This window comes from Cavia porcellus, unplaced genomic scaffold (assembly GCF_034190915.1).
Source record: "Cavia porcellus strain 051 isolate PalLab524CR breed Dunkin Hartley unplaced genomic scaffold, mCavPor4.1 scaffold_8, whole genome shotgun sequence".
NCBI classification, from domain to species: domain Eukaryota; kingdom Metazoa; phylum Chordata; class Mammalia; order Rodentia; family Caviidae; genus Cavia; species Cavia porcellus.
In genome coordinates, this window is record NW_026947491.1 from 37308004 (window position 1) to 37333406 (window position 25403).

The following is a 25403-nucleotide window of genomic DNA, read 5'->3' on the forward strand; positions in this document are numbered from 1 at the left end:
TGAGTAGAATTTCAAGTTTTAGTATTTGAGGAATCTCCCTACTGATTCTATAATGATGATACTAGTTTGCATTCTCACCAATAATGTAGAAGGATTCTTTTTTTCTCACAGCCTTGCCAGCATTAGTTATTTCTTGATTTTTTGATGGTAGCTATTCTTTCTGGAGTAAAATGGAATCTCAGTGTTGTTTTAATTTGTATTTTTCTGTTGCTGCTGATGTTGAACATTGTTTTCCATTTATTGGCCACTAGTACATCTTCTGAGAAATATCTGTTAATTTCAGTTCTGTATTGTTTGATTGGGTTTTCAGAGTGGATCTGATTTTTTTGTTTTGTTTTTTACTGGCATATGTTCTATTTAGTTTTTTACTGGTTTATTAGTTCTCTGTCCAAGGAATAGTTGGGAAATGTTTTTACCATCCTGTAGTTTGTCACTCTAATTTTGCTTATTTTTTGGAATATTTTGATTGTCTATATAAAAGATAATGTCTTCCACAAATGAGGATAACTGACTTCTTCATTTCTTATATATTTGTAACCATTCTCTAGTGAGTTCTGCCAATTCTCGAAGACTAGTGTCTAGAATACCTCTACTAGTTCAGTTGCCCAAGTGATTTTGTGACTTAGATTTTCTTTCATTTGCAGAAAACCTGTCACACAATTTTTTAGCTGCTGTTTTCCTGTTTGTTTTTATGTTTAAGTTTATACCTGTTCTTTTTTATGGAAGCTGCATTAATAATCCAAAGAACAAGCTGGCTTCATTTACCCACTTAAGCCCTTTGTAGGTTTATACTAGTTAAAAGACTGGTCCTTTTTAAGCATTCTTTATGTAAATTCTATCCTGAGATCAGATTAAAATTTGTGCCCCTGTGTACTTTCTTCAAAAACAAAGGTTATATCTGTACCTATACCCGCTTTAATATGATATATCTGCAAAAGTAAAGTAGTGGATTCATGAGCTATTGAGCTGCCTGCTAGGAAAAATCTAATCAAATTAAACTTGTGGATAACTTGAAAGAACTGGAAAGAAATGTTTTAATTCCTTTACAGGCTTGGAAATGTAGATTATTTTGCTTGTAAAATGGAAAGGGGAAAATGAGAACTCATTAGTCTTCATATTTATGGCATCTTATCTTCTACCTATTCTAATTTGAAAATTAAAATCTCTTAATAAAAATGCTTACAATTGGTATATAAAATTATATGTAGAACGTTTTATGGTAAATATATCAGTTAGTTTGACATATGTAGTAATAATTGATAGAATACATTGTTGTGTTTGACATAGTTTGACCACTTGTGTCCTCATTTTTAACATTTTATTTGGGAATCTTACTGTAAATTGGTAGGTAGCAATAGATTTAGTACTAGGATTAATATCAGTGATAGTGATATGGAAGGGGATACAGGAATTAACTTACAAATTAATCAAAATTTATTAGGCCTACTTCTTTTAGATGGGAATTTGACCATATCTGTATCATCTGTACCATTTCTACTCTCTGTGAAAGTATTTAATTAAGTGTACAGATTAAGCTTACTGCAACATGATTTGTGAGAGCAAAAAACAATATAGCAGTATACAAATATACAATATACAAATTCATATGTATCAACAGAATCAAATATTATATGATTATTCTTAGAAATGACAGTGCAGTATATGACATTCTTAGATCTCTAAACTATATTGTTAAGTATAAATATACTAAAATATGCACACCAACCTGTAGTTGGTAAAACTGAAGGGTCCACTGTTAGGAAATTACCTCTCACTTTTATTTATAGCAACCATGTATTACTTTTTTTTAAATCAATAAACAAAATATACTGCTGTTCATCTACAGAGTTATCCATTGATATTCTTGTTATGGTTTTGAGTACTGTTGTACTCTTAAAAATAGAAAGCACTTTTGGAACCATTGCATGGTAATGTTATTGATGAAAGTTACCATTTTAATAACATACATTTGTCACACTTTACGGTTTTGTTATTAGATTTGGTGGCATCTAGAGAAAACATTGCAGAAGTTATAAATTTATTTTTAAATGTCTATGCTGTTTTTCTATTTCAGTTACCTAGAAAAATACGAGAAAGTTCATCATTTTGGGGAGGATGATGATGAAGTACCACCTGGCAATCCAAAGCCACAGCTTCCTATTGGTGCAATTCCATCTTCCTACAATTACCAGCAACACAGTGTGTCAGGTAAATATCACTGGAAATTAAAAGGGTATAAGTCCACAGTTTTGAATCTGGAAAGTAAATATCATCCAGTGAATTAGTCCTGTCTACATTAGAGCGCATAGGACGTTGTACTGTTCCAACTTTCAAAGATTGACATCTAATTCGTATCAGGGCCCTTTTTATCGCAGGTTGTTTAAGAATTTAGGGGTCACAGATATAGTTCAATGGGCGTGGCACGTGCCTGGCAAGCACAAGGTCCTGAGTTCAATTCCTGGTACGCACAAAAAACAAAAAAGAATGTTAGTTACAAGAAACATTTATTAAAGTTACAAATATCTGAATTTTCAAGTAAAGTTTGTTCTTTATTATTTTTTACTTGTTAGCTGAGCAATTTATTCTGAATAGCCACTAAAATGATTTCTTGGTGTGGTGGCTCATGCTTGTAATCTCAGTACTCAGCACTTGGGATACTGAGGCAGGAGAATCACTGAGTTGGCCAGCCAGTGCATAGTGAGACCCTGTCTCAAAGAACCAATAAGATAAAATGTGATAAAAATAAGAAGAGGAGGGTCCTTAAGTCACTCTTCTTGAAGAATCTTCAGCTAATAAGAATTCAATTCAAATTAGAGATAATCCACTTAATAAGCAGATTTGAATAGAATGACTGGTTCCAGTTTTTAATGGCTATAGGGATTATGTCTATGAGATGAGAAAGAGAGATCTAGAGATAAGTATGCATCTTTTTTCTTTAATCAGCAACACTTGGCCTAAAAAATGGTTTTTTTCAAGATTATATTCTTTATGAAAGTTACATTTTAAATATATTTATGATTATTCACAGGTACTAGTACTACTCTTTTACAAGTAACCCTTAAACTGCCTCATTTGTATCAGTATGATCAGTTCTTTTGTTTTCTTTTACACTATTTTTAGTGTTTCTTTCATATTGACTATGACTCCATATTTCTTCCTCAATCAACAATGGCTGAACAAATAGAATCCTTTCTTAGAATCCTTTCTTAGAACTCCATTGGATAAGACTTCATCAAATGATTTTTAAAATAATCAAGATGAGAGGAGCAGGAAAAACAGAACAAATCTAGCTTCCCCCCTTTTAATGGCAGAGTAGTACTCCTTTGTTTATTTTTAAAAAACCTCATTTTCTTTACCCACTCATCAATATCTGTTGATGGGTAGCTAAGCTGTTTACAAAATTTTGGCTGTTATATGTACCATTGTGAATATGGGTGTGCATGTATCACTGTGGTTTGAAATTTTAACATTTTTGGGAAGATACCTGGATGGAGAATATCTGGATCAAATGGAACTTACAGTTTTAGTATATTTTGAGGAATCTCCATAATGACTTCCATAGTGGTTGTGCCAGTTTATACTCCCAATAAAGGTGGAGAAGTTTTCATTGTCCTTCACAGCCTTGCTGGCATTTGTTATCGGTTTGTTTCTTGATGGTAGCCATTGTTTCTGGAGTAAGATGGAATCTCAGTGTTGTTTTAATTTACATTTCTCAAATGACCAGTAAGATTAATTTTTTTTCATATATTTATTTGCTATTTGTACTTCTTCATCTGATAAGTGTCTATTTGTTTCATTTGCCCATTTTTGGACTGGTTCTTTAACTTTGGGGGGTATCTTTTTAAAAATTCTTCGTGCTTTATGTATTAGTCCTTTGTCTAAGACAGGATAACCCTTGTTCTTGGATAGGTAAAACCCAGATAGTAAAAATAGTTGTGCTTCCAAAAACTATTATACAGATTTAATGCAATCTCAAATAAAATACCAATAGCATACCACACAAAACTAGATAAAACAGTTCTAAAATTCATATGTAACCAGAAAAGACCTAGAATAGCAAAGATAATTCTAGGCAACAAAAACTAAAGCAGGGGGCTTCACAATCCCCAATTTGAAGTCGTATTACAAAGCCACTGTGGTTTAAGAAAAGACCTGAAGAACAGTGGAACACAATAGATGATGCAGAAATAACTCCAAGCTCACTCAGCCCTCTGCTGTTGTTCTCGGTCTATTATAGTCTCAGAACATAGGCAAGATACAGAGATTCCTTGCTAGAGTATAATAACCATGGCTAGTTTCTAATACATTTTCCAAGAGTCGTTGATACCAAGTAAAACTCCTAAGACTGGGTCTTGCTGTTCATATTTCTAGCAACATTATTATCTTCTGTGCTCCAGCCGAAATCATCCATCAGAATCTGCTTGTAGCATTCGAGGTTTTCTATAGCCAGCTTCTCCAAATCTTTCAAAATGCCACAAAGCAATTCTGAAAGCCTTTAAATGACACGATCAGATACCTGTAAAGTATCTGCTCTATTCTTGGTACCAAAATCCGTATTATTACCTCTGTCACTTCTGGGACCCAATTCCCAATACCCACAATATAGAGGGGAAAAGGTTAGGGTCACAGTGGCTCAGTTTCTGAGGGGTTCATTCCAGACTCTACTGGCTCCAAGGCAGAAACATATGTTTGAAGCTGCTCATAGGCAAAGGAAAAGTGCAGATCTTATGGCAGCCAGGAAGCAGAGCAGAGAGGATCTGGGAATAAGAATATGCCCTTCTAGGACATGCCCCCAGTGACCCACCCTATCCAGCCAGGCTCCAGCTCTGAACATGAAACCTTCAAGGAACATTTTAGATCTAGTCCGGAGCACTCTTCACAACTTTTCAAAGTGTGTTCATGAGAACTGGGATTCTGACCACCTTTTTTGTAGCTGCTGTACACTATATACACGTCTTGATCAGTTGGAAGAGCCTCCTCTTATCCTTCTTCCCTCTCTTACTCCAATCAGTAGTCCAGCCACATTCCATGGGAGGCCAGGGTCATGCAGGAGGGCAGAGGTGCTCCTTCTTCCACCCATGAATGTTTCCACCAACAGACATTTGACTACTGCCCAAATCAATGTTTAGTCAGCTCAGGATTGTGAAGGGCAGTAAGGAGCTCTAGCTTTGTTTTTAATGAGTGGTCATTACTGTAAGAATCAAAGTTAAAGTATTTTGAGTCACTATGTAGAAAAGCTTGCAATTTAAACCAATAAAATACAAGTGACTTGTTAGGTCTTATGTTCTGTGTTCTTAAAAAGAGGTAATGACTACTAATTGTTTTAGAGGACATTACTACATTGAATGAAACATTGTGCTGATGACTTTTAAGTCTGTTTTCAACTTTATAACTGTGATTCCTATATTATAGACAGAGCTGTTCATTCTTGCAGGTTAAATAGATTTTGGTGTCTGCTACTGTACTTCCCAAACCAACCCTTTGATCCCTTTGTTCTGGTTTAAAATAAAATGCTTGTCTGTATCTGTTGCCTCGGTCTCCTATTTGAAATTGATTGAAGAAAGACGATATGAAATTTTTAGTATTTCAGGAGTGTTGTAGTCAGATGTTGCAAGGAAAGCAATTACATATAGGACTCAATATTTATAGTATTTTAGAATAGTCACCCCAAGAGTCAAACACGAAAAGTATAGGAAATCTGTCCATATACCAAAGACTCCCCCCCAAAATCTAGCTAAGCCTGGATCCCACAACAGCATCCTGTATGAGTCCAGCTGAAGACCTAGAGCCCGTGTTAATGTCTCATGTAAGTCTGTTTCACGGATCTGTGCTGGGAAGTCCCAAAGGTCAGCAGTGGAAACCAGAAAGTCTGTGCCAGCAGGATAAAGGATCTGTGCCAGTAGGTTGAGGGTTCAGCACTGAACCCTTAAGATGCAGAGCTCAAAATGAGAATGAAGACATCCCTGAAAAAGTACCACAACATTTCTCAGCAATAACATCCTGAGCTCCTCCCACAATGAGAACGGGAACCCAGCATGACAATCTTCTCCAGGAGACTGAACAGTACACCATCTTCCCCTCTGGACTTTGAAGCGATTCTCAAAGTATGAACGAACCAGAACTCCTCCAAAGTGAACTGGAGCCATTCTCACTGACAACAAGGTCCCAAGCTCATCTGATGATAACTGCCAAGTTGTATCAGGAAAGAAGCTCAACAAGCTCCTCCAGGAGGACCATTGGCAACAGGAGAACCAACACCATCATGGAGAACCAACAGCAGTAAACTCTTCCTCTCCAGTTCTCCTTTTTATCTTGGCAACAATCCTCAGGTGGGCCATCCATGCTCCTCACCACACTAAATCAGTTCAGCTGGTATTACAAATTGACTACCAGTTATGAATCCACCACAAGAGATTTATAATGAAACTCTTAAGTAGAGTTATGTAAAATCAGAAGTCTATAATGAAATTCATTGACAGAGCTACACAAGTTAAAGAAATTATAGAGTTCCTTAACTTGCTACAGTAGCTAACAAGTTTTTTGATATGCTGCTGTATATTTAGTTATAAGGAGAATCTGAGAAAGTATGTAAGGTATATATTGTATTTGATAAATTCATGAAGAGAAAAAATTAGAATTACCTTGAAACATCAGGTTATACAATATTTACCTCACAGTGGAAAGAGCAGCATTTATAAATTTTGAAGTGCTGTTTATTTTTAAGACAACTCTACCAGCATCATGTCAGTGTTTTACAAACTATCATGATTATCAACATGTAAGACAACTTTAAAGATGATTCTTTTGAAGTATCGTTATTCAAAATGGAATAAACTTCATGTTTTTAGCATGTGTGTGTGAATGTTCTAAATAAATGCCAAAATAGAATTTTGTACTGGTAAATTAAGAGCAAGTAGTAAAGATTATTAAGGGCTGGTGATGTAAAGAGTGCTTGTGTGTCTTATGCAAGACTGAGTTCAGTTCCCACTACCATATTAAAAAAAGAACCCTAGGGCTGGGAATTGAGCTCAGCAGCATAAGTACCTGTTTGGCAAGTGCCAAGTCATGAGTTTGATCCCCAGTACCAAAAAAAAGAACCCTGAAAAGATTTTCTGTGGCAACAAATCTGAGCAGCTTTTGTTTTGAACTTTATGACTATTTAACCTTGATATCAGTATTTTGTCATTTATTTGTGTAGTTTTTTTATATATTGTGATAAACACCTAATCCAAGCCAAGCTTGATGGGACACACCTGTAACCCTAGCACTTGGGAGGCTGAGGCAGGATGATTGTTACAAATCTGAGACCGTCCTGGGCTACAAAGTGAACTCAAAACCACTTGAACTGCACTAGTGAAACCCTGTGTCCAAAAGACAAAAAATAAAAATACATGAATAAACACCTAATCCTTTATGTTCATTCTTTGCCCTTGGTGTTGATATGGATACATTAATATCTAGAATTATTGGGTAGATTATTAAAGTTGTTTTTTCTTCCTTTCATTTTTTTCCCTTTCCCCCTCCTTCCTGCCTTGTGATCTTCCTCCATCCTCCTCTTTTCTTTCCCTCATTGCTGGGTTGTGAGCCCAGGGCCCTTCTCACTGAGTTAATTCCTGGCCCTTTTATTTTTATTTTTAGGGTCTCTGTTTTGGCTACTTTTTTTGTTACTGAGAATCCACTGGACATCCAAAGTTAAAGGAAGAAACCATATATTTCAGCTCATGGGTTATGGTGGTTTCAGTCTGTAATTGGCTCCAAGGCAGGATGGTGTGGCAGAGAGACATCACAAAGGAGAAATAGTCCATGATGTGGCTGGGAGAAGGCAACAAGCAGCAATAGCCACTGCTGCCTGCCTTTCTTTTTCTCCTTTTACAGTTTATCTAAGCTATAAGCCCATTGATTGGTGCCAGCAAGCTTAAAATGGGGGCTTTCATCATCTACACCCAGAACTATGCTAATTCCAATCAAAGGACTAACACACCCTTAGTCCCAGTACCACACACCCTAGATCTAGCTGAAAGGCCCCACGTATTAGTGCTTGAGGCTTTGGGGGAACATGATTCAAGCTTTAATAGTCCAGTTGCCCAGTCTGGGCTTCAACTTACGGTCTTTGCCACCAGCTTTTCAGAGTGCTGGGGAAACAGACATGTGCCAACAAGACCGGCTCCATTTCTTGTATTTTTAAAAAAATATTTGTATTATCTTCATAGAATTTAAAGACAAAATTGACATATACAGTATTTTAGAAATTCTGTATTTCTAGAAACATATATCTGTATTAACCTGTTTTCCATACCTTTTTTTTTTTTTTTTAAATCTTTTTCCTTTTTATCGGTAGCGGGGATCGAACTCACGACTGCCTGCAATCAAGGCAGGCGCTTATGCCGCTGAGCTAAATCCCCAGCCCCCATACCTTTTTTTTAAGTGGCCATTTTAAATTAATTCTTCTGCAGCAAATCTTATGTTACTTTGCTTTAAACAAGGACTTCTTAGAACACAAAAACATATAGAGATAAGTAAAAATGTACAGGATAGATTTCATCAAAATTAAAGTTTCTTTTAAAAATACTTAAGAAAAGGAAAAAACAATCCACTAACTGGAAGAGTCTGTGTAAAACAAATATTAGATAAGAATATTTAGAATATTTAAAGATCACAATGTTAACTGTTAGAAAGATGAGGAATAACAGAAATTCTCTCATTGATGGCAGAAATGTAACTGACAAATGTTATAGCCACCTTGGAAGACAGTTTTGCACTTTAAAAAAAAAAAAAAAATTTACATGTGACCTAGGCATGCTACTTCTAGATAGGTAGCCAACAGAAGTGAAAAAACAGATCCTCACAAAATTTTGTGTTTGTTTGTTTGTTTGTTTGCTTGTTTATTGGTGCTAAAAACTAAAACAGCACAAATATCTTTTAACAAGGAAACAGATAAGCAGTTTTAAAAAGAATGGATTACTGTTTGCATATCAACATGGATATGAATCTCAAAAGCATTTTGGTAAATGAAGGAAATAAGAAACATACTGTCTTCTGGCTAATTCTAGTTACTTGACATTTTGAAATAAAACAAAGCTGTAGAACAAAATACAAGATGAGTGATACAAAGAGATAGGGGTTGGATGTGACTACACAGGACAAAGGATACTTACTGAGGTGACAGACAGTGGTGTGGTTCAAAAGCTTTATTTATTTGTCAAAGTTCAGAATTCTGACACTAAGAAGATTTTATTACTTTTAACTATGTCTCAGTAAATCACAACATTCCTTTAAAATGACAGAGTAGGGCTGGGGTAGCTCAGTGGTTTAAGCATTTGCCTGGTAAGGGCATGGTCATGGGTTTGATCCCTGGCACCAGAAAATAAAAAAAATAAAATAAAATGACAGAGTAAAGATATAGGTTATATAAAATTAAAAAGTAGTATAAAACTGATTTGGCATGATATCCAAGAAGGTAAGTATGTGTTTGTATTTTGATTTTTTTTTTTAGAATGTAATTTTAACATACAATAAATGTAAAAATCTTGAACTCTTCTGATTAGCTTGTATTTTACTAAAAAAAAAGAAAAAAACTGTTCTGCATTCAAAAGTTTACCAACCATAAGTATATCTGATCTTTCCAATACCTTAAGTACTTTTTTTTTCTTTGTTAGATTATCTGCGGCAAAGTTATGGGCTATCTATGGACTTTAATTCGCCAAATGATTATAATAAATTGGTGCTTTCACTGTTATCTGGACTCCCAAATGAAGTGGACTTTGCTATTAATGTATGCACTCTCCTATCAAATGAAAGCAAGCACGTCATGCAACTTGAAAAAGACCCTAAAATCATCACGTTATTACTTGCAAATGCTGGGGTGTTTGATGACAGTAAGTTTTAATCCAAATGTATGAAATAATTATTCTATAGAGGTGCTAGAAGAACTTTTCAAATGTTTTAAAGGAGAAAATTTTATTACTGTAATAGCAGTTCTTATTTCCTTATGTTAAATATATTACTTAAGATAACATTTGTGAGGGCTGGGGATTTAGCTCAGCGGCATAAGCACCTGCCTTGCAAGCAGGCGGTCGTGAGTTCGATCCCCGGTACCGATAAAAATTCAAGACACACACACACACAAAAAAAAAAAAAAAAAAAAAAAACCCACAAAGATAACATTTGTGGGTTTTGGTTTTTATTATTATTATTATTATTATTGTTTTTGAGACAGAGTCTACTGTGTAGTTCAGGCTGGACTGCCAGGCTAATCTCTAACCTGGGAAGGTGTCTTCCAGTTTCATCTGCCAAGTACTGGGATCACAGGCTTGCACCACCACACTCAGCTGAATAAATGTTTGAAGCCCCCCCAATACATTTAAATAGTAAGCTAGTATTATTACAGCTTTTGAAGTAAAAATCCTTACGTTTTCTATGAGTTATACATAGGTTTCCTGGACTGAAAAAAATTCGTTTTTTACAAAATTTTGGAAACTAGAAGAAATCACTTTGGAAGTCTATTCTTGTTACATGTCTAATTTTTAAATAAAATAAATATTTTAGCTCAAACTTTGAAAATTTGTTCCCTAAATAATCAAATTAAGATTTATGATGTGTTTCATAGCCTTACAGAATTTTCTACTGGTAGTTTTTATAAGTAATTGTCCTTTGCCCTGAAATTAACTTTCAAAATAATGGTACTCTAGTCACTAGATTTCTCAGTTTTTTTGTTTTAGTTGAATAGATTTAAAAGTGTATTTTGAAATCTTTACCTGCTCATAGTTTTAAATAGCAAGACATTTACAAATCAGTACATTTTTCTGAAAATTGATTTGGATCAACCACTGTACTTTCAAATATAATTGTATTTGGAATTATCTGAGATTCTTTTTCATTTGCCATGTTCTTGTTTGAATATGAAAACAGTTTTGAAATGAAGTTTAAACAGGTGTAACTTAGTTTCTTACCCTCCCCCAAATTTTTCTTAGTTATGTGAGAGAGAAGCAAAGACTATTACTTGTCAGTTTATGTTGGAGATCTAATCTTGTTGGATTTCTATGTAACTTTCATCTTTGATTACCAGTATTTAATTTTGATTTTTTAAATACAACTTTATCATTTAATACCAGAATAGTTGGAGAATTTCATATATCTCAAAAATCTTAAAATGAAGCTTTTGGAAACCAGAGTAATTTTGGTAAAATTTCATTATTTGGTCATTGAGTAAGGTTACATGTGAAGCCAGGCATGGTGGTGCATGCCTGTCATTCCAAGTACTTAGGAGAGTGAGACAGGAGGATCTCCAGGAGTTCAAGGCCAGTTTGGGCTACAAACTGAGTTCAAGGCCTGCTTGAATCATATATTGAAACCCTGCCTCAAAAGAAAGAAAAAACAAAACAAAAAAACCTGGTGTTTATTTTTATAATAATTCTCTTTGGAGAATTTTGGGAGACTTCATTTGTGATCATTGTTTACAAAGAATGCCTTCCTCTGTGTTTCTTGAAATATGAATTTACATATTGATTTCTGAAATTCGTATGCAGCTCTAAAATGATAGTAGTCTAGCAGTATATTAGCAATTGCATCCTTTCCAACATATTTTTCTCTGTTAGTGAAAACTAATGCAGAGTAATGGCTATAGTCACCTTCATTCTCTTTTTACTGTCTATGTATATAACAGGAAAATCAGTTAGTTTGTTGTTCTCTTGCTGGGGATTCAACTCAGGTCCTCTCATATGCTAGATCAGTGCCCTTAGTACTGAACTACATCCCCACCCCAAGTTGTGTTTCTTTAGCTGATAGAAGAGTTTTTTGATGTGTTATAACTTAAAAAATACATAATTCAATATCATCTATTATAACTTAATTATAACTTAGTGATAGTTATTACTACCATTTTTATACAATTTCAGTATTAAAATATAAGTATATAGTTTTTAAAATTTTTTATTATATAATATTAAGAACCAAAAAATTAATTTTATTTCACTAAATATACTATTCTTTTAGCTTTAGGATCCTTTTCTACTGTATTTGGGGAAGAATGGAAAGAGAAGACCGACAGAGATTTTGTTAAGGTAATTCACATAAATTAACATTGAAGTATTGAATGAATAGGTAGCTAGGCCAACAGTGGATCAAATGGTCATTCATGTTTTGTATGTGATACTATTCTTACTTTTATTTTTAGCCTAATATGTACATATTTAGAAATTGAATAGAAAGTCTTATATAATAACTAATGAATGAAAATAAAATTGAAATTTTATAATTTAAATTATTTTTATTGTGACCTGTTCCTAGGTAGAACTTTTAATTTCATTTTTTCAACTAAATTTTTAAACCTATGTACTTTGTTTCTTAAAAGCAGCCTCCTAAAATACCATGATGCATGATACATGTAGACAAATCACTTATATTGAAACCCAGTTGTGTAAACATTTCAATATTGCAATAGCATGCAATTTAGATTGACACTTATTTTAAGACAAAGTGCGTGTTAGCTAATAATAAAATTTTTCTATTGGCATTTTATCTAAAGAAATGGGAATTTAGAGTTTATGTCTAATTACTTAAGTATATATAAAATTGTAAAACTTTAAAGCATAAATCACATGTGAACTGTATTATACAGACTTAAATGACTTTAAAAAATTGTTAAGTTTGGGCCAGGGATTTAGCTCGGCAGCACAAGTATCTGCTGGGCAAGATGAGGTCATGAGTTCAATCCCCAATACCTAAAAAAATGTTAAGTTTTATGGGTAAATGATAAAAATTACTTATAAGGTTCTTCCAATATTTTGACTTTTTTTTTTAGCAGTTTAAGTACTATAAATATATAGAGATATCTTTTAACCTTTTATATGAAATCTCATGATTTTTCTTGAATTATTTGTATATCTTCAAAAAATCTTTAATGGTTTGATTCCTAGTATATCATGCCATTGACATGTTTTTTTTTAATGTTAGTTAGACAGGCACTCAGCATTACTTTTTATATCAAAATAATTTTATATAAGATACCTTGTAAATTTAAATTCAATACAGTTTAAATTCTATACAGTATTCTACTTTTTAGGAAACAATTAAAAGTTAATATCAACTACGTATTATATGTGCTGCTGAAGTAACCATTCAGTTACGTATTAAATAGTTGAATAGATACGCTTAACCATTTTTCTGTTCACAAATCTTTTTTCCAAAACAAGTAATTCCACTGTAAAATATTTCAAGCAATCTATAATGTCTCTTCAGAGATGAATAGGTGAATTTCATCTTAAGTAGCTAGAATATTTGAGTTAATAAATAATAAAGAGACCAGGAAAATAGCACCACAAGCTCCTGCTAGCAAGCACAAGATCCTGAGTTCAATTCTTGGTTCCAAAAGAAAACAAAATAATAATTAAATAACAGGAAAAAAGAACAAGATGTTTTCAGAGTTTTTCAGAGGTAATAAATGGACACTGAAAAAGCTAGAATACACAGCAAAAGAAACAGTTCCGTAATTAATTACACCTACCCAGCTATCAATGTGTAATATTTCTATATCCATCTGTTGGTATTTTCTATATATGCAATAATTAAAACCAAAGATTGTATTTCAGACTGTTTGTGTGGGGGACAGTACTAAGGATTGAACACAGTACTTCCTTTTTCCTGGGCAAGTGCTCTACCACTGAGGAATAACCGAACCTTCAAACTTATTTGTAATTTACCGTTTTCATGTATACTATGAGTTTTCTTGTTCACTCTTAGTCTTTAACTTTGTAATTTCACTTCTTTTGTATTATAGATATTTCATACTATAATTCATATTAATAATTCATACTGTCAGAACTTCAGGTTTCTATATTTCATTATAAGCCTAGTTAGAATGAGCATACTTACGACCAATTATGTCAGAATAAAAGAAATTTTCTAGGAATAAATTCCAAGCAGTACATTTTCTGAGTCAATCAATGCATTATATCCTCTTAACAAAAATCAATTATACCGTATTGAGTTTTATACTATTTATTTTTCATATTCTTATGCCAAATGAGGTTTATACTCCAAATACCTAGGCCAACTACTATATAAGGCATTGTATAATTGTTTTAAAATGCTTGTAATACTTGAGTACTACGTAAAGTAATATTGAGTTTAAAATTCTTAATAATTTTTCCCTGATGATATGTATTAAAAAATAAATAGCTTTAATTAAACCTTTTCATTTTGGAGAAAAATGGCTAGAATTATTTTGCTTTGTTGTCTTTAAAGTCATTTTGTACACTAGTTCCTTTTTTTAACAAATACTTGCTGAATAATTTCTTTATGTTAAAATTTTTCCAAACAGGCAAACATGGTTCCCACTTTCAGAGACTTTTCATTCTATTGAAAGAAGATTGACAATAAAGTTAAAGCAATATAGTTTGAAACTTTTGCAAGTATTATGAAGAGAATAAAGCAGATTAAAGGGATAACATTATAAAACACATGTGGGTGTGTAGTAGTTTTCCTTAGGTAATATCTGATAATTTTTGATAGATTTAAATGATAATATGGGGCCATCCTTATAGAAGAAGAGCTTTTCATATGCAAATGCTCTTAGGTAAGAACAAGTCTAGTTTGAGAATTGGAAAGTAAGTTTATATGACAGGACAGCCAGGCCTGGGCAAGTGCTCTACCACCACGCCTGGTGCTGCATTCTTGTAATCCCAGCATTTGGGAGATTGAGGCAGGAGGATCTTTGTGAGTTTGAGACTGGGCTACAAACTGAGCTCAAGCCCAGCCTGAACTGCATAGTGAGACCTTGTCTCAAAAAGACCAAAAAAAAAAAAAAAAAAAACTTTGTATGACATGACCGTTGTCAACAAAAGGGAAAGTTGTAGTAGGCAAATAACACTGTATCTCTTTCAAATGTGAATATGCACTTGACAATTTCTGATTAATGCCAAAGAACAAATTAATCATATAGTTGTGTATATTAAAACTAAGTTTTGTGTACACGGAATTTCTCTAATATATTTAACTTTGCCAGGTCCTCTAAATATTTTTTATTAAATTTTTACCCATATTTAGAAAAATACACATAACTATACAACTATATAACTTGTAATTGTTCAAAAAATGAATACACCATTGTAGTTATTATGCAGAGAGAGAAATAAACATTACTTCCTCTGTACTGCCCCTACTCCTTTTTAGTCTCTTTCTTCACTCTCATCCAATTATCCTTTCCTGTGCCCATCTGACTCCTGTGAACATTGTTTCTTAAAGATTCATTCATATTGTTGCAGCTATATGTGTACTTTATTTATCTTTGTTGTTGTATAGTATTACATTCATAAATATGTAGCAATTTGTTCATTCTACTTTAAATTCAGAAATCGGTAAGAATTATTTCAAGTTTGGAAACATAATTCTGCCATGAAAGGTTTCATACATTTATTTTGGTAAATGTATGAAAGCATTTCTGTTGGGTAATAGACCTAGGAGTGTATTTTAGTCTCATTTATAGAATGAAACTTAGTAGATAGTTTCAAATAGATTCTCATTGAAGTTGTACAGTCTGTCAATAGCAGTGTAACAGGTATCAGTTGTCTGTTGTTGCCAGTAGTTGGTGTTACTGTTCTCTTTCATTTTAACCATTCAAGTGGATATTTAGTAGTACTGCATTTTGGATTCAATTTCCATTTTTTTGTAATGACTAATAAATAAAAATACATTGTCTATTTTAACAGCTTCTTTTGAGCAGTGCCCATAATTTGTCCATTTTCTTTAAGATATCTCACTGTAGCTCTTTGTGTTTTCAGTAGTTCTTTTTCAGACATGTATCAGAAATATCTTCTCTGTGGTTGAATTTTTTTTTTTTTAATTCTATTTTTGGTACCAGGAATTGAAAGATTTTTTTTTTCATTGTTTAAAGATACCCTCTCTTGAAAATAGTTCTTAATTTAACTTTCTCCTATTTGCAAAATTTGAATATATTTTTGAAGTCAACTTTTTTTCTTCTGTTTTATCTTTCACATTTAGATTTACATGAAGTTTTATGTATATGGTATTAGTCAAAATTTATTTTTTGTGTGACTATTCATAATTTTGATGGAAATAAAGCTTTGTAATATCACCTTTGTCATAAATTTTCTAATTATATATATATATAGGTCTATTTTTTGGACTCTTCTGTCTGTTGGTCCATTTGCCCATATTAGTGCTTCAAAGAACCAGATTTTAGGTCAAGAACCTGAAATCTTTCCATTGAAATTTCAGTTAAGAAGTTTTTAATTGGAGAAAATATTCACTGAATTTGTTTTGTTATTGCTAAAAACAGTGTATCTCTTTATACCTCCATGTTGTGCAAAGCCCAGGAAAGCAAGCCTGTTAATATAATTTCTTTGAATTCTTTCTCATATCTCTCAGTCTCTTCTGAGTATCTGTCTCTTCTGTGGTATAATATAGCCTTAATTAGGTTATATTTTATTAGAAAAATTCTGAATTCTTTGGTTTTTATCCATATTCTATTTATGGAATTGTAGGGTTTTTGTGAGTGTTTTTGTTTGGTTGGTTGGTTATTTTTGGTGATGGTTTGTTTTTTGTTTTGGGGAGGTTGTTTGTTTGTTTTTGAGACTGGGTCTTGCTATGCAGTTCAGGCTGGCCAAGGCTGGTCTCAAACTTGCAACAATCCTCCTGCCTCAGCTTCCATAGCTGAGATTACAGGTATGTGCTACTACTGCGTGATGTTTTGTGTGTGTGTGTGTGTGTGTGTGTGTGTGTGTGTGTGTGTTTTTCTTGCTTTTGTTTTTATCTTTTTGGTGTTGTTGTTAATTTTGGATCTTTTACCTTTTTTTTGAGACAGGTTTTTGCAGTCTAGTTCAGGCTGACCTCAAGGTCACTTTGCAGTCCAGGTTAACCTTGAACTTGCAGTGATTCTCTTGCCTCAGCCTCCCTCTGAAATGGTGGATATTATTTAATAAGATAATATCCTTATTATGAGGACATTCACTTTACTAATATATCAGTTTTTGTTTTGTGTTTTTTTGGTGTTTTGTTTTTATTTTGTTTGGCTTTTTGAGACAGTCTTTCCTCCAACTCTGCTATGTAATCCTGGCTGTTCTAGAACTCATGATGATTCTCCCACCTTAGCCTCCTCAGTGCTGGGATTACAGGCGGGCACCACCATGCCCAATCATTATGTCAGTTATCTCTTCTGTGAAATTTCACATGCTCTGTGAGTAGTCATTTAGGACACAGGGACATTAAAATATTCATGACATGGCTCCTGTAGCAGATATGCCTGTGGTGGATATATTGCTCTTATGGATATATTGTCAATAAAAAGAAATTCCCCTCTGGAAAGAGACTGATTCAAACTGGAATAAGCCTTCAAAAATTAAAGGTGTTAAGCGGATGCCGTGTTGCATGTGTTAATAGAGACTATGTTTTGTGTAAGTTGTGTTTGACAATTGAAAAATTTGTTCTTTTCTATATTCTCCTTTAAATAATCTTTTCATAACTAAATTCAAGTAATGTATAAATATTTATGTATCATAAAGCATAAATATAAAATATATAATTTATAAATATACCTAATGATTGTAATACCTACAGCTCTTGTAGCTGATTTACTCATTCATTTTGGATTTATTACCTTATGGTTTATAATGTTAGTAACAAAACTCAGTAGACTTGTTTCTGTGGGATTAAACAAATGAGTTATTTCTCCACTGTGTTGCATCTATCAGTCATTTAAAGGTGATTAGATTAATTGATGATTGCATTAATTTTTCCATTTGTTGTTGTTGTTGTTGTTGCTATTGCTTTTTTAGTGACTCAGCAAACCAAACCTATGGAGGTTTGAGAACCCTCAGTGATGAAAAATTTAGCCTATTGTTTTTAGCCCAAAACTCAGTAGAGACAGTCCCTTTTGTCTACCTTTCTTTGAGCATGTTAGATCTTCAGACATTGAAAACCATTAAATTTAAATGAGTTGTTGGATAGTCAAAATGGCTAAGAGAGGTGAAACTTACTTACTCTAAGAAGTAATACTTAGAAAAGCACTGCTTTTCTAATTATTCTGTGATTTGCCTAGATGGAGCATTGAAATCATCAGCTATGACTATGAATGATGTTTAAAGTGCTTGCCACTCTTTTTGCTTTGCGTATTGGCACTTTTGTTATTAGTCATATATATAGTTAGGTTTGTTATGTTTTCCTGTTGAATTCATTTCTCTTTTTTTTTTTTTGTCTTTATGAATTATTCTCCTTGACGGTTGACACTATCCTTTGCCATGAAGTCTATTTTTTCTTAATTTACCTACATTACCTTTTATTTTGGTGTACAGCTGATTGAACCTTGGCCTCATGCATGCTAGACAAGTAGCCTAACCATGGAGCTACATCCTCAGCTCTTTTTACATTTGTTTTGAGACAGACTCTTGCTAAGTTGTCCAGGGTTTTCTCAAAGTTGGAATCTTCCTGCCTTCCCCTCTCCAAGAAGTTGGGCTGTACCAAGCACAAACCACCACATCCAGCTTTACAACAGCTTTCTTAGGACTAAATTTTAATGATTGTTTTCCATCCTTACACTTTTCATATAGGATTTTTACATATAGTCTTTCTTGTGAATGGTATGCAGTTGCCTCATTCCTCTCCCCCAGAATGAATGTTCTGCCTTTAAGACCATTTATATTTTATAAAATTGAAAATGTAGTTGAACGTAGTATCTCAGCTTTCATTTCTTAAAATTTTAATTTCATCAGTAAAGCCTTATAGATTTTGGGTTTTTATATGAACACTTTAAACTTCACTGTCGGTTGGTATTGCACTGACAAGAAGTCAGCTTTGTTACTGTTCTGCTGAGTGATGTTCTCTCTGCTCCTTGTTACTTATTTTTAATTTGGTTATGAGGTACCTTGTTGTGGTATTTATTGTTTTTCTTCCTTTTCATTTAGCTTTGCAAATCAATGGTGTAATGTTTTACATGAAACTTGGAAATATTATTTCCTCAAAGATTTTTCTTTATTATATTTTTTGGGACTGTATCATATGTAAATCTGTAGTACTGTCCCTAAGGTCACTGTTACTCTCTACATTACTAACTTTTTTGTGTGTACTTCATTGTGGATAGTTTCTTAGTTATGCTTTCGTCTTCTGTATTTATTCAAATCTTGTGAGTGTTTTTCATTTTAGTTTACATTTTTCATCTCTAAAAATTCCATTTGGTTCTCTTTTATATTGTCTCTTATCTTTCCTGATTATGTTCATATTTTCCTTAAATCCTTTAAGCATATTAATAAAGGCCTTGTCCCTTTGTTCTATTATCTGTTTTGAGTTCTGTTTTTGTTAAGACTGAAATTTGTCTTGGTTGTGAATCATTTTTCTAATTTTATGTGTCTTGTTAACTTTACTACATTTGAATGTTGTTCATTTGATACTGTTGCGTGTCTGTGTACTTTTGGCTTTTTAAGACTCTGGAACTTTGTTTTGGCAGGCTTTTAGCTGACTTATGAGTCCTCATAGTAGAGTTGGTTTCAATTGTGTTATAACATGTTCTGTTAGCTCTCTTGTCACTGTAACAAAATAACTGGGAAAATCCATTATACAGAAAAAAGGTTTGGTTGAGCTCACCACAGGTTTGGAAATTCTATTCTAAGACACAGTATCCCTATCACTTTGGGCCCATCATGAGGCAGCACATGCTGGCGAAACTGCACAGTAGAGCCAAACCACTCCCCCAGGACCAGAAAGCAGAAAGGAAAGAAGAGGAAGGGACTGGAGTCCTGCAGTTTCCAGCACAGACCTTCAATAGCCTGAGCACCTCCCATTGACCCCACTTTCAAAAGTTCCACCCCCCTCCTGTCATACCACATGGGCCTTTGGAGGATATGCATGATTTGAAGTGCTTGTGATCATTAATCTTTGCTCTAGGATAATGATGGGAAACCTACGGCACCTGTGCCACAGCTGGCCGCTGTCATTGGAAGCTCTATAAGGTCACCATTGCTGCTCTCGTACTACTTGATCCTTGAATCTAAGATGTTACATTGTGGTATTTCTATTGACTAAGTTGGGAATATGTGTGCTTGCTACTGTGGGAACTGTTCAGTTTTAGTTCCATAGCATCTGTTCATCAGTTTTTTGCCTGGCATTGTGGAATGTGACTACACATGTGCAAGTTAATTCTCAGTGGTAGACTCAGTGAATCCTCCTTTAGATGCATGAGCTCCTTCTCTACAGAGCCCTTCCTTCTATGGTATTGCATGCTGTGCTATGCTGTATATGTACTGTGGCCACAAAATTGCTCTCAAGTTCTGTTACATGTTAGTTTTGGTGAGCTCTTGTCAGCCTTTCTCAGGTTAGCATTTGCTATGTTCTCTTAAGTTTCTTTTGTACGTTAGTTTAAAAACAATGTGCAAAAAGTCCTCAGACTCAACTCATTTATGCTCCACCTATTTCAGTGATTATACTGCTTGTTGTCCAATCTTTGATAATTTTCTTTTCCATGTATGTTAGTTTGTGGTAGAAGGAGTGCGCTGCCACCAGTTATTCCATTTTGGTCTAAACAAGTCTCTTCAAAACATTTTTTCCTTTTTGGTACAATATGTTTTCCCTTTTCAAATATTTTGTATTCAGGTTTGTAGATAATGAGGTTCCTCAGTTTTTCACTTGTCAGAAGATATCTTTATGTCACCTTTATTCTTGAAGAACAATTAGATTATGGTCTTAGTCACTTTTTATTCGTTGCTGAGACAAAATACTTGATGCCCAAAGTTAGGAAAGGAAAGGTTTATTTCTTACCATTCTTGGAGGTTTCAGTTCATACTTAGTTGGCTCCAAGGCAAGGGTGGCATGGTAGGGCCACAGTTCATGGCAGGTGCAAACAGTAAGGCACAAACTGGCAGACAGACACACAACTTCTTCCTGGCATTACACCATATCCTGGATCCAACCCTAAGTGGGTGTAGCATGCACACCACCAATCCAAGCACTAGACAATGAACCAATCACAAATGCATAATTGCATGAGACTTGGGGGCCACCGACATACACCATGACAATTATATAAAAATTATCGCTCAGTAGACAGTCTTCTGACTTTCATGTTACAGATCCTGCCCTTCCTGTTTACCTGTTTGTGATTTTTCTTGGAGGTTATATTACCTCTTTAATCTTCAAGTTGTTCAGTTATATATTTCAGTTCCAGAATTTTATTAATTGTTTATTAGTTTCCATTTCTTTGCCAACATTTTCATTCATTATTTTTTTACCTTATTATCTATGGTCATTTTAAGCTCCATTATTACTTGACTCCATGTAACCCTTTTTTCATGGCTAATGAATGTTGTCCTTTTCTTCATATGCCTAGTTAATTGCTTTTTTAACCAAACATTATTTATAATAGGTTTCTTCATGTGTGTACAGTGGATCCCTTTGGTGGTCTCATGAAGCCTTTGGATTTAAATACAAAAGAATATAGATCCCACAAAAACAATTATTTTGGAATATGAATATAATAATGTTTAGAAATAAAAAGTCAAGTATTAACTTATTAAGTTGTAGTCAAGTTGCAGTCAGAAGTTGTAATCAAGTGGCATAAGCAAAGTTCATTTTGTGTAGGATACATTAGTGTAAAAAGTTGATTTTTTTTTTTAGAAGGATTATTAGGTGGATTTTGATTCATCTCCTCATTTATGGATCAAAAACTGTTTATAAATATGGAATACTATAAACAGTTAGCGTCTCTAGAATACTAATTTGGCAACCAAAACTTCCCAACTCTTTATGTTTCCATAATCTGTAAATATAAATATTGTAAATAATATTATGAAATTTATAGATGAGACTAAATACCTCCTATACTTAAGTACTGATTTGCATAAACAATATTTTTTGATATTTTCAGTAGCTGTAAAAGTAATTGAAAATAATATGTGATTCATTCTCATGATATCATGTACTTCTATGGTTTTTTGCCTGTCATTCAAAGTTCAAGAAATGCTCTGTTAGGCTGGGGATGTAGCTCAGCAATATAAGCACCTGCCTGGCAAGTGCAAAGTCCTGAGTTTGATTCTTGTTACCTCAAAAAAAGAAATGCTCTGTTTAATGAACAAATGGATAACATTTTTCTCTTCACCCTAGTATACAGATGTTATAATTTCTTTCAGAGACCTTTTAGGGGTCTTATGTGGCCCCAAGTGAAGAACCTCTGGTCTTTAAAAAAAAAAAAAGTGTTATCAGCTGGGCATGGTGGCACACACCTGTAATCTCAGCCCTCCGGAGGCTGAGGCAGGAGGAGTGTTGCAAGCTTGAGACCATCCTGTGCTACAAAGTGAGCTCAAGGGCAGCCTGAACTGCATAGTGAGACCCTCTCCCAAAAAGTCAGAAAAAAAAATGTTAGCATATATGAGTCTCAAACTATGGGAAGTCAAGCATTTATGTCAAAGAATGTAATGAATGATATCCTTGTGACCTGTAAAAAGTAGAAATGTGTATTATTTATATTATGCATGACTTAAAAAGTAATAGAATAGTTTTAATGTTTTAATATCTCTTTATAGTTTTGGAAAGACATTGTTGATGATAATGAAGTACGTGATCTCATTTCTGACAGAAACAAATCTCATGGTAAGTCAGTGAAAGTAAAATATAGAAATTTTGAGATAGCAATAATAAGTGAAATACCAATCTAAGTGAAATGTGTATTTTCTCTTGTAGAAGGTACATCAGGAGAATGGATTTGGGAATCTTTATTTCATCCACCTCGAAAGCTGGGCATTAATGATATTGAAGGACAGCGGGTACTTCAGATTGCAGTGATTTTGCGAAATCTTTCCTTTGAGGAGGGCAATGTAAAGCTCTTGGCAGCTAATCGTACCTGTCTTCGTTTCCTATTACTTTCAGCACATAGTCATTTTATTTCTTTAAGGCAGTTAGGCCTTGATACATTAGGAAATATTGCAGCTGAGGTAAGCATGTAACTTTACCTTAAAGTAGTTTTTATAATTAGCCACATTTACTTTAAAATTTTAAGATGTTATCTTTTTGTACTTCCCCATATTTGTAGGATATTGAATGGTTACATGTTAGTTGCTAAGACTAACAGTGTAAAAGTATCACATATTTGTGTGTAAACAAGGAAATATTTGAATGATGCTTCAAATTTAGTGATGATTGCTCTCAAAATAATTAGGTTTTTTAAAGTAACAAGATTGTCTTGTTTATTAAATTTGAAATATACAACTCCAGAAAAAACAAATCTCAATAATAGTGTTCTTTCTTTCTTACAGCTTTTATTGGACCCTGTTGATTTCAAAACAACTCATCTGATGTTTCATACTGTTACAAAATGCCTAATGTCAAGGGATAGGTTTTTAAAGATGAGGGGTGAGTGTTCATTTGAGTTTTTTACTGTTTTAAAGCAAATGAAGATTATCATTTGTTTAAAAAAAAAATTGTGTAACTGGATGTGGTGGTATAGGTATATTATTGCAACACTGAGAGCTCAAACCCTATCTAGGTGACTTACTAATACCCTCTTCCAAAAATCAAAAAGGGCTGAAGATACAGCTCACTACAAAGGCCCTATATTCAATTGCCAGTACTACAAGAAAACAAAACAGATAAACAAACTTTGTGTGCATATGTTTTTCAGGCATGGAAATTTTGGGAAATCTTTGCAAAGCAGAAGATAATGGTGTTTTAATTTGTGAATATGTGGATCAAGATTCTTATAGAGAGATCATTTGTCATCTCACTTTACCTGACGTGCTGCTCGTAATCTCAACACTCGAGGTGCTATACATGCTCACTGAAATGGGAGATGTTGCTTGCACAAAAATTGCAAAAGTAGAAAAGAGTATAGGTAAGACTGGACCAAAACTTTTAAATTATTTTCTCTATTGAGAAAAATATCTCATATGATGCTGTATAGAAACATTCACGAGGCATGATGGTGGCACATGCATGTAGAGTCAGTACTCAGGAGGGTGAGGCAGGAGGATCACTATGATTTCAAGACAGCCTGGGCTACATAATGAGTGCAAGGTTAGCCTGAACTACATGAGACCTTGCTCAAAAAGATAAAACAACTTTAATTGATATTTGGGGTTTACTATTTCATTTTCACAAGTCATTATCTCCTTAGACACACTTGTTTTGCATTATACTTTCTACTTGTTTCAGATGAGCAAGAAACAACTGTTACGAAAGAATAGGATAATATGGCTGTCAGATATCCTTATTCCTTCTACCTTTTGTTATGTATCAGAAGTTTTAAATCAACAAAACTGCTGTCTGACTCTGAGAGTAGGCCTTTCCATTTCAACTGGTTGGTTACTACTGTTAGCATGTTCACAACAGGACTGTAATTCACATGTCTCACTGCTGCTGGGTGGCTCTGAACCACCAGTGGTACATGCACGCAGCCCTATCCAGCAGCATATGACAGTCCTATTGGGTGGTACAACAGCCTAATGGGACAGTTATGCATGTACAACAGTGGTTCAGACTGGCAAGTATGTTTTACACGGTAAAGATGAGTGATATAAGCTTCTTTTTTGCTGCTAGAAGTTACATGTAGTTATATTGTCAAAAGTTAGTGAACTTACCTCCTTAAAGCATGTCCATGTTAATCTTACTAAATATCACATGTTGACACTGGACTGAGAAATTTAAGCCTATTTTGGGATAAATACTAGAATCAAAACTAATAAAGATTTATCTTGAAAGTGCTATTATTGGGAAATTAAGGTGTCACTTGAGACATCAGTAATTCTGGCTACTTATTAGAATCACTTGGGAAACTTTTGTAAAAAGGTAGGCATCATATCTGGGTGTGATGGTATACACCTGTAATCCTAGCACTTAGGTAGGAGGATTGCCGCAAGTTTGAGACTACCTTAGGCTACTTAGGAGTTTGAGGCCAGTTTGAACTACATAGTAAGATCCTGTCTTTAAAACAAAAACAAAAACAAAAAAAGGCATCGAGTTCCTACTTCAGAGCTACTAAGTCTTCAGAGATTGAGCCAAAATTTTCATTGTTACAATCCACAGCTAATTCTGAGATACAGTGATTCACAGACTAGCATTTGAAAAGTAATATTCTGAGCAATATGTATTCTCTAGAGAAGACATTGTTTTCTAATATCACTGCATAATAACTATTGGTGTTTTATCTATTTTAGACATGTTAGTATGTCTGGTTTCTATGGATATTCAGATGTTTGGCGCGGATGCACTAGCTGCAGTAAAACTGGTCGAACATCCAAGTTCTGCTCATCAAGTTTTATCTGAAATCAGGCCACAAGCTATAGAGCAGGTCCAAAACCAGACCCATGTAGCATCTGCCCCAGGTTAGTATTTTTACTTTTTTTTTCCAGGTTACTTAAGAGGTATATAATATTTAATACATGCACAGTATGAAGAACTAATAGTTCAAAAGA

At 33.9% G+C, this 25403-nt stretch overlaps 1 protein-coding gene across 1 annotated transcript in view; it reads left to right on the forward strand.

The window, feature by feature from the left end:
• Arid2 (AT-rich interaction domain 2) overlaps positions 1-25403 on the forward strand; it is a 169275-nt gene that overhangs the window by 94003 nt on the left and 49869 nt on the right. The window contains exons 4-11 of the mRNA XM_063254602.1: positions 2075-2208; positions 9657-9875; positions 11992-12059; positions 22521-22587; positions 22678-22928; positions 23250-23346; positions 23615-23824; positions 25146-25313. Coding sequence (XP_063110672.1) covers positions 2075-2208; positions 9657-9875; positions 11992-12059; positions 22521-22587; positions 22678-22928; positions 23250-23346; positions 23615-23824; positions 25146-25313 — 1214 coding nt within the window. The remainder of the gene's footprint in view (positions 1-2074; positions 2209-9656; positions 9876-11991; positions 12060-22520; positions 22588-22677; positions 22929-23249; positions 23347-23614; positions 23825-25145; positions 25314-25403) is intronic.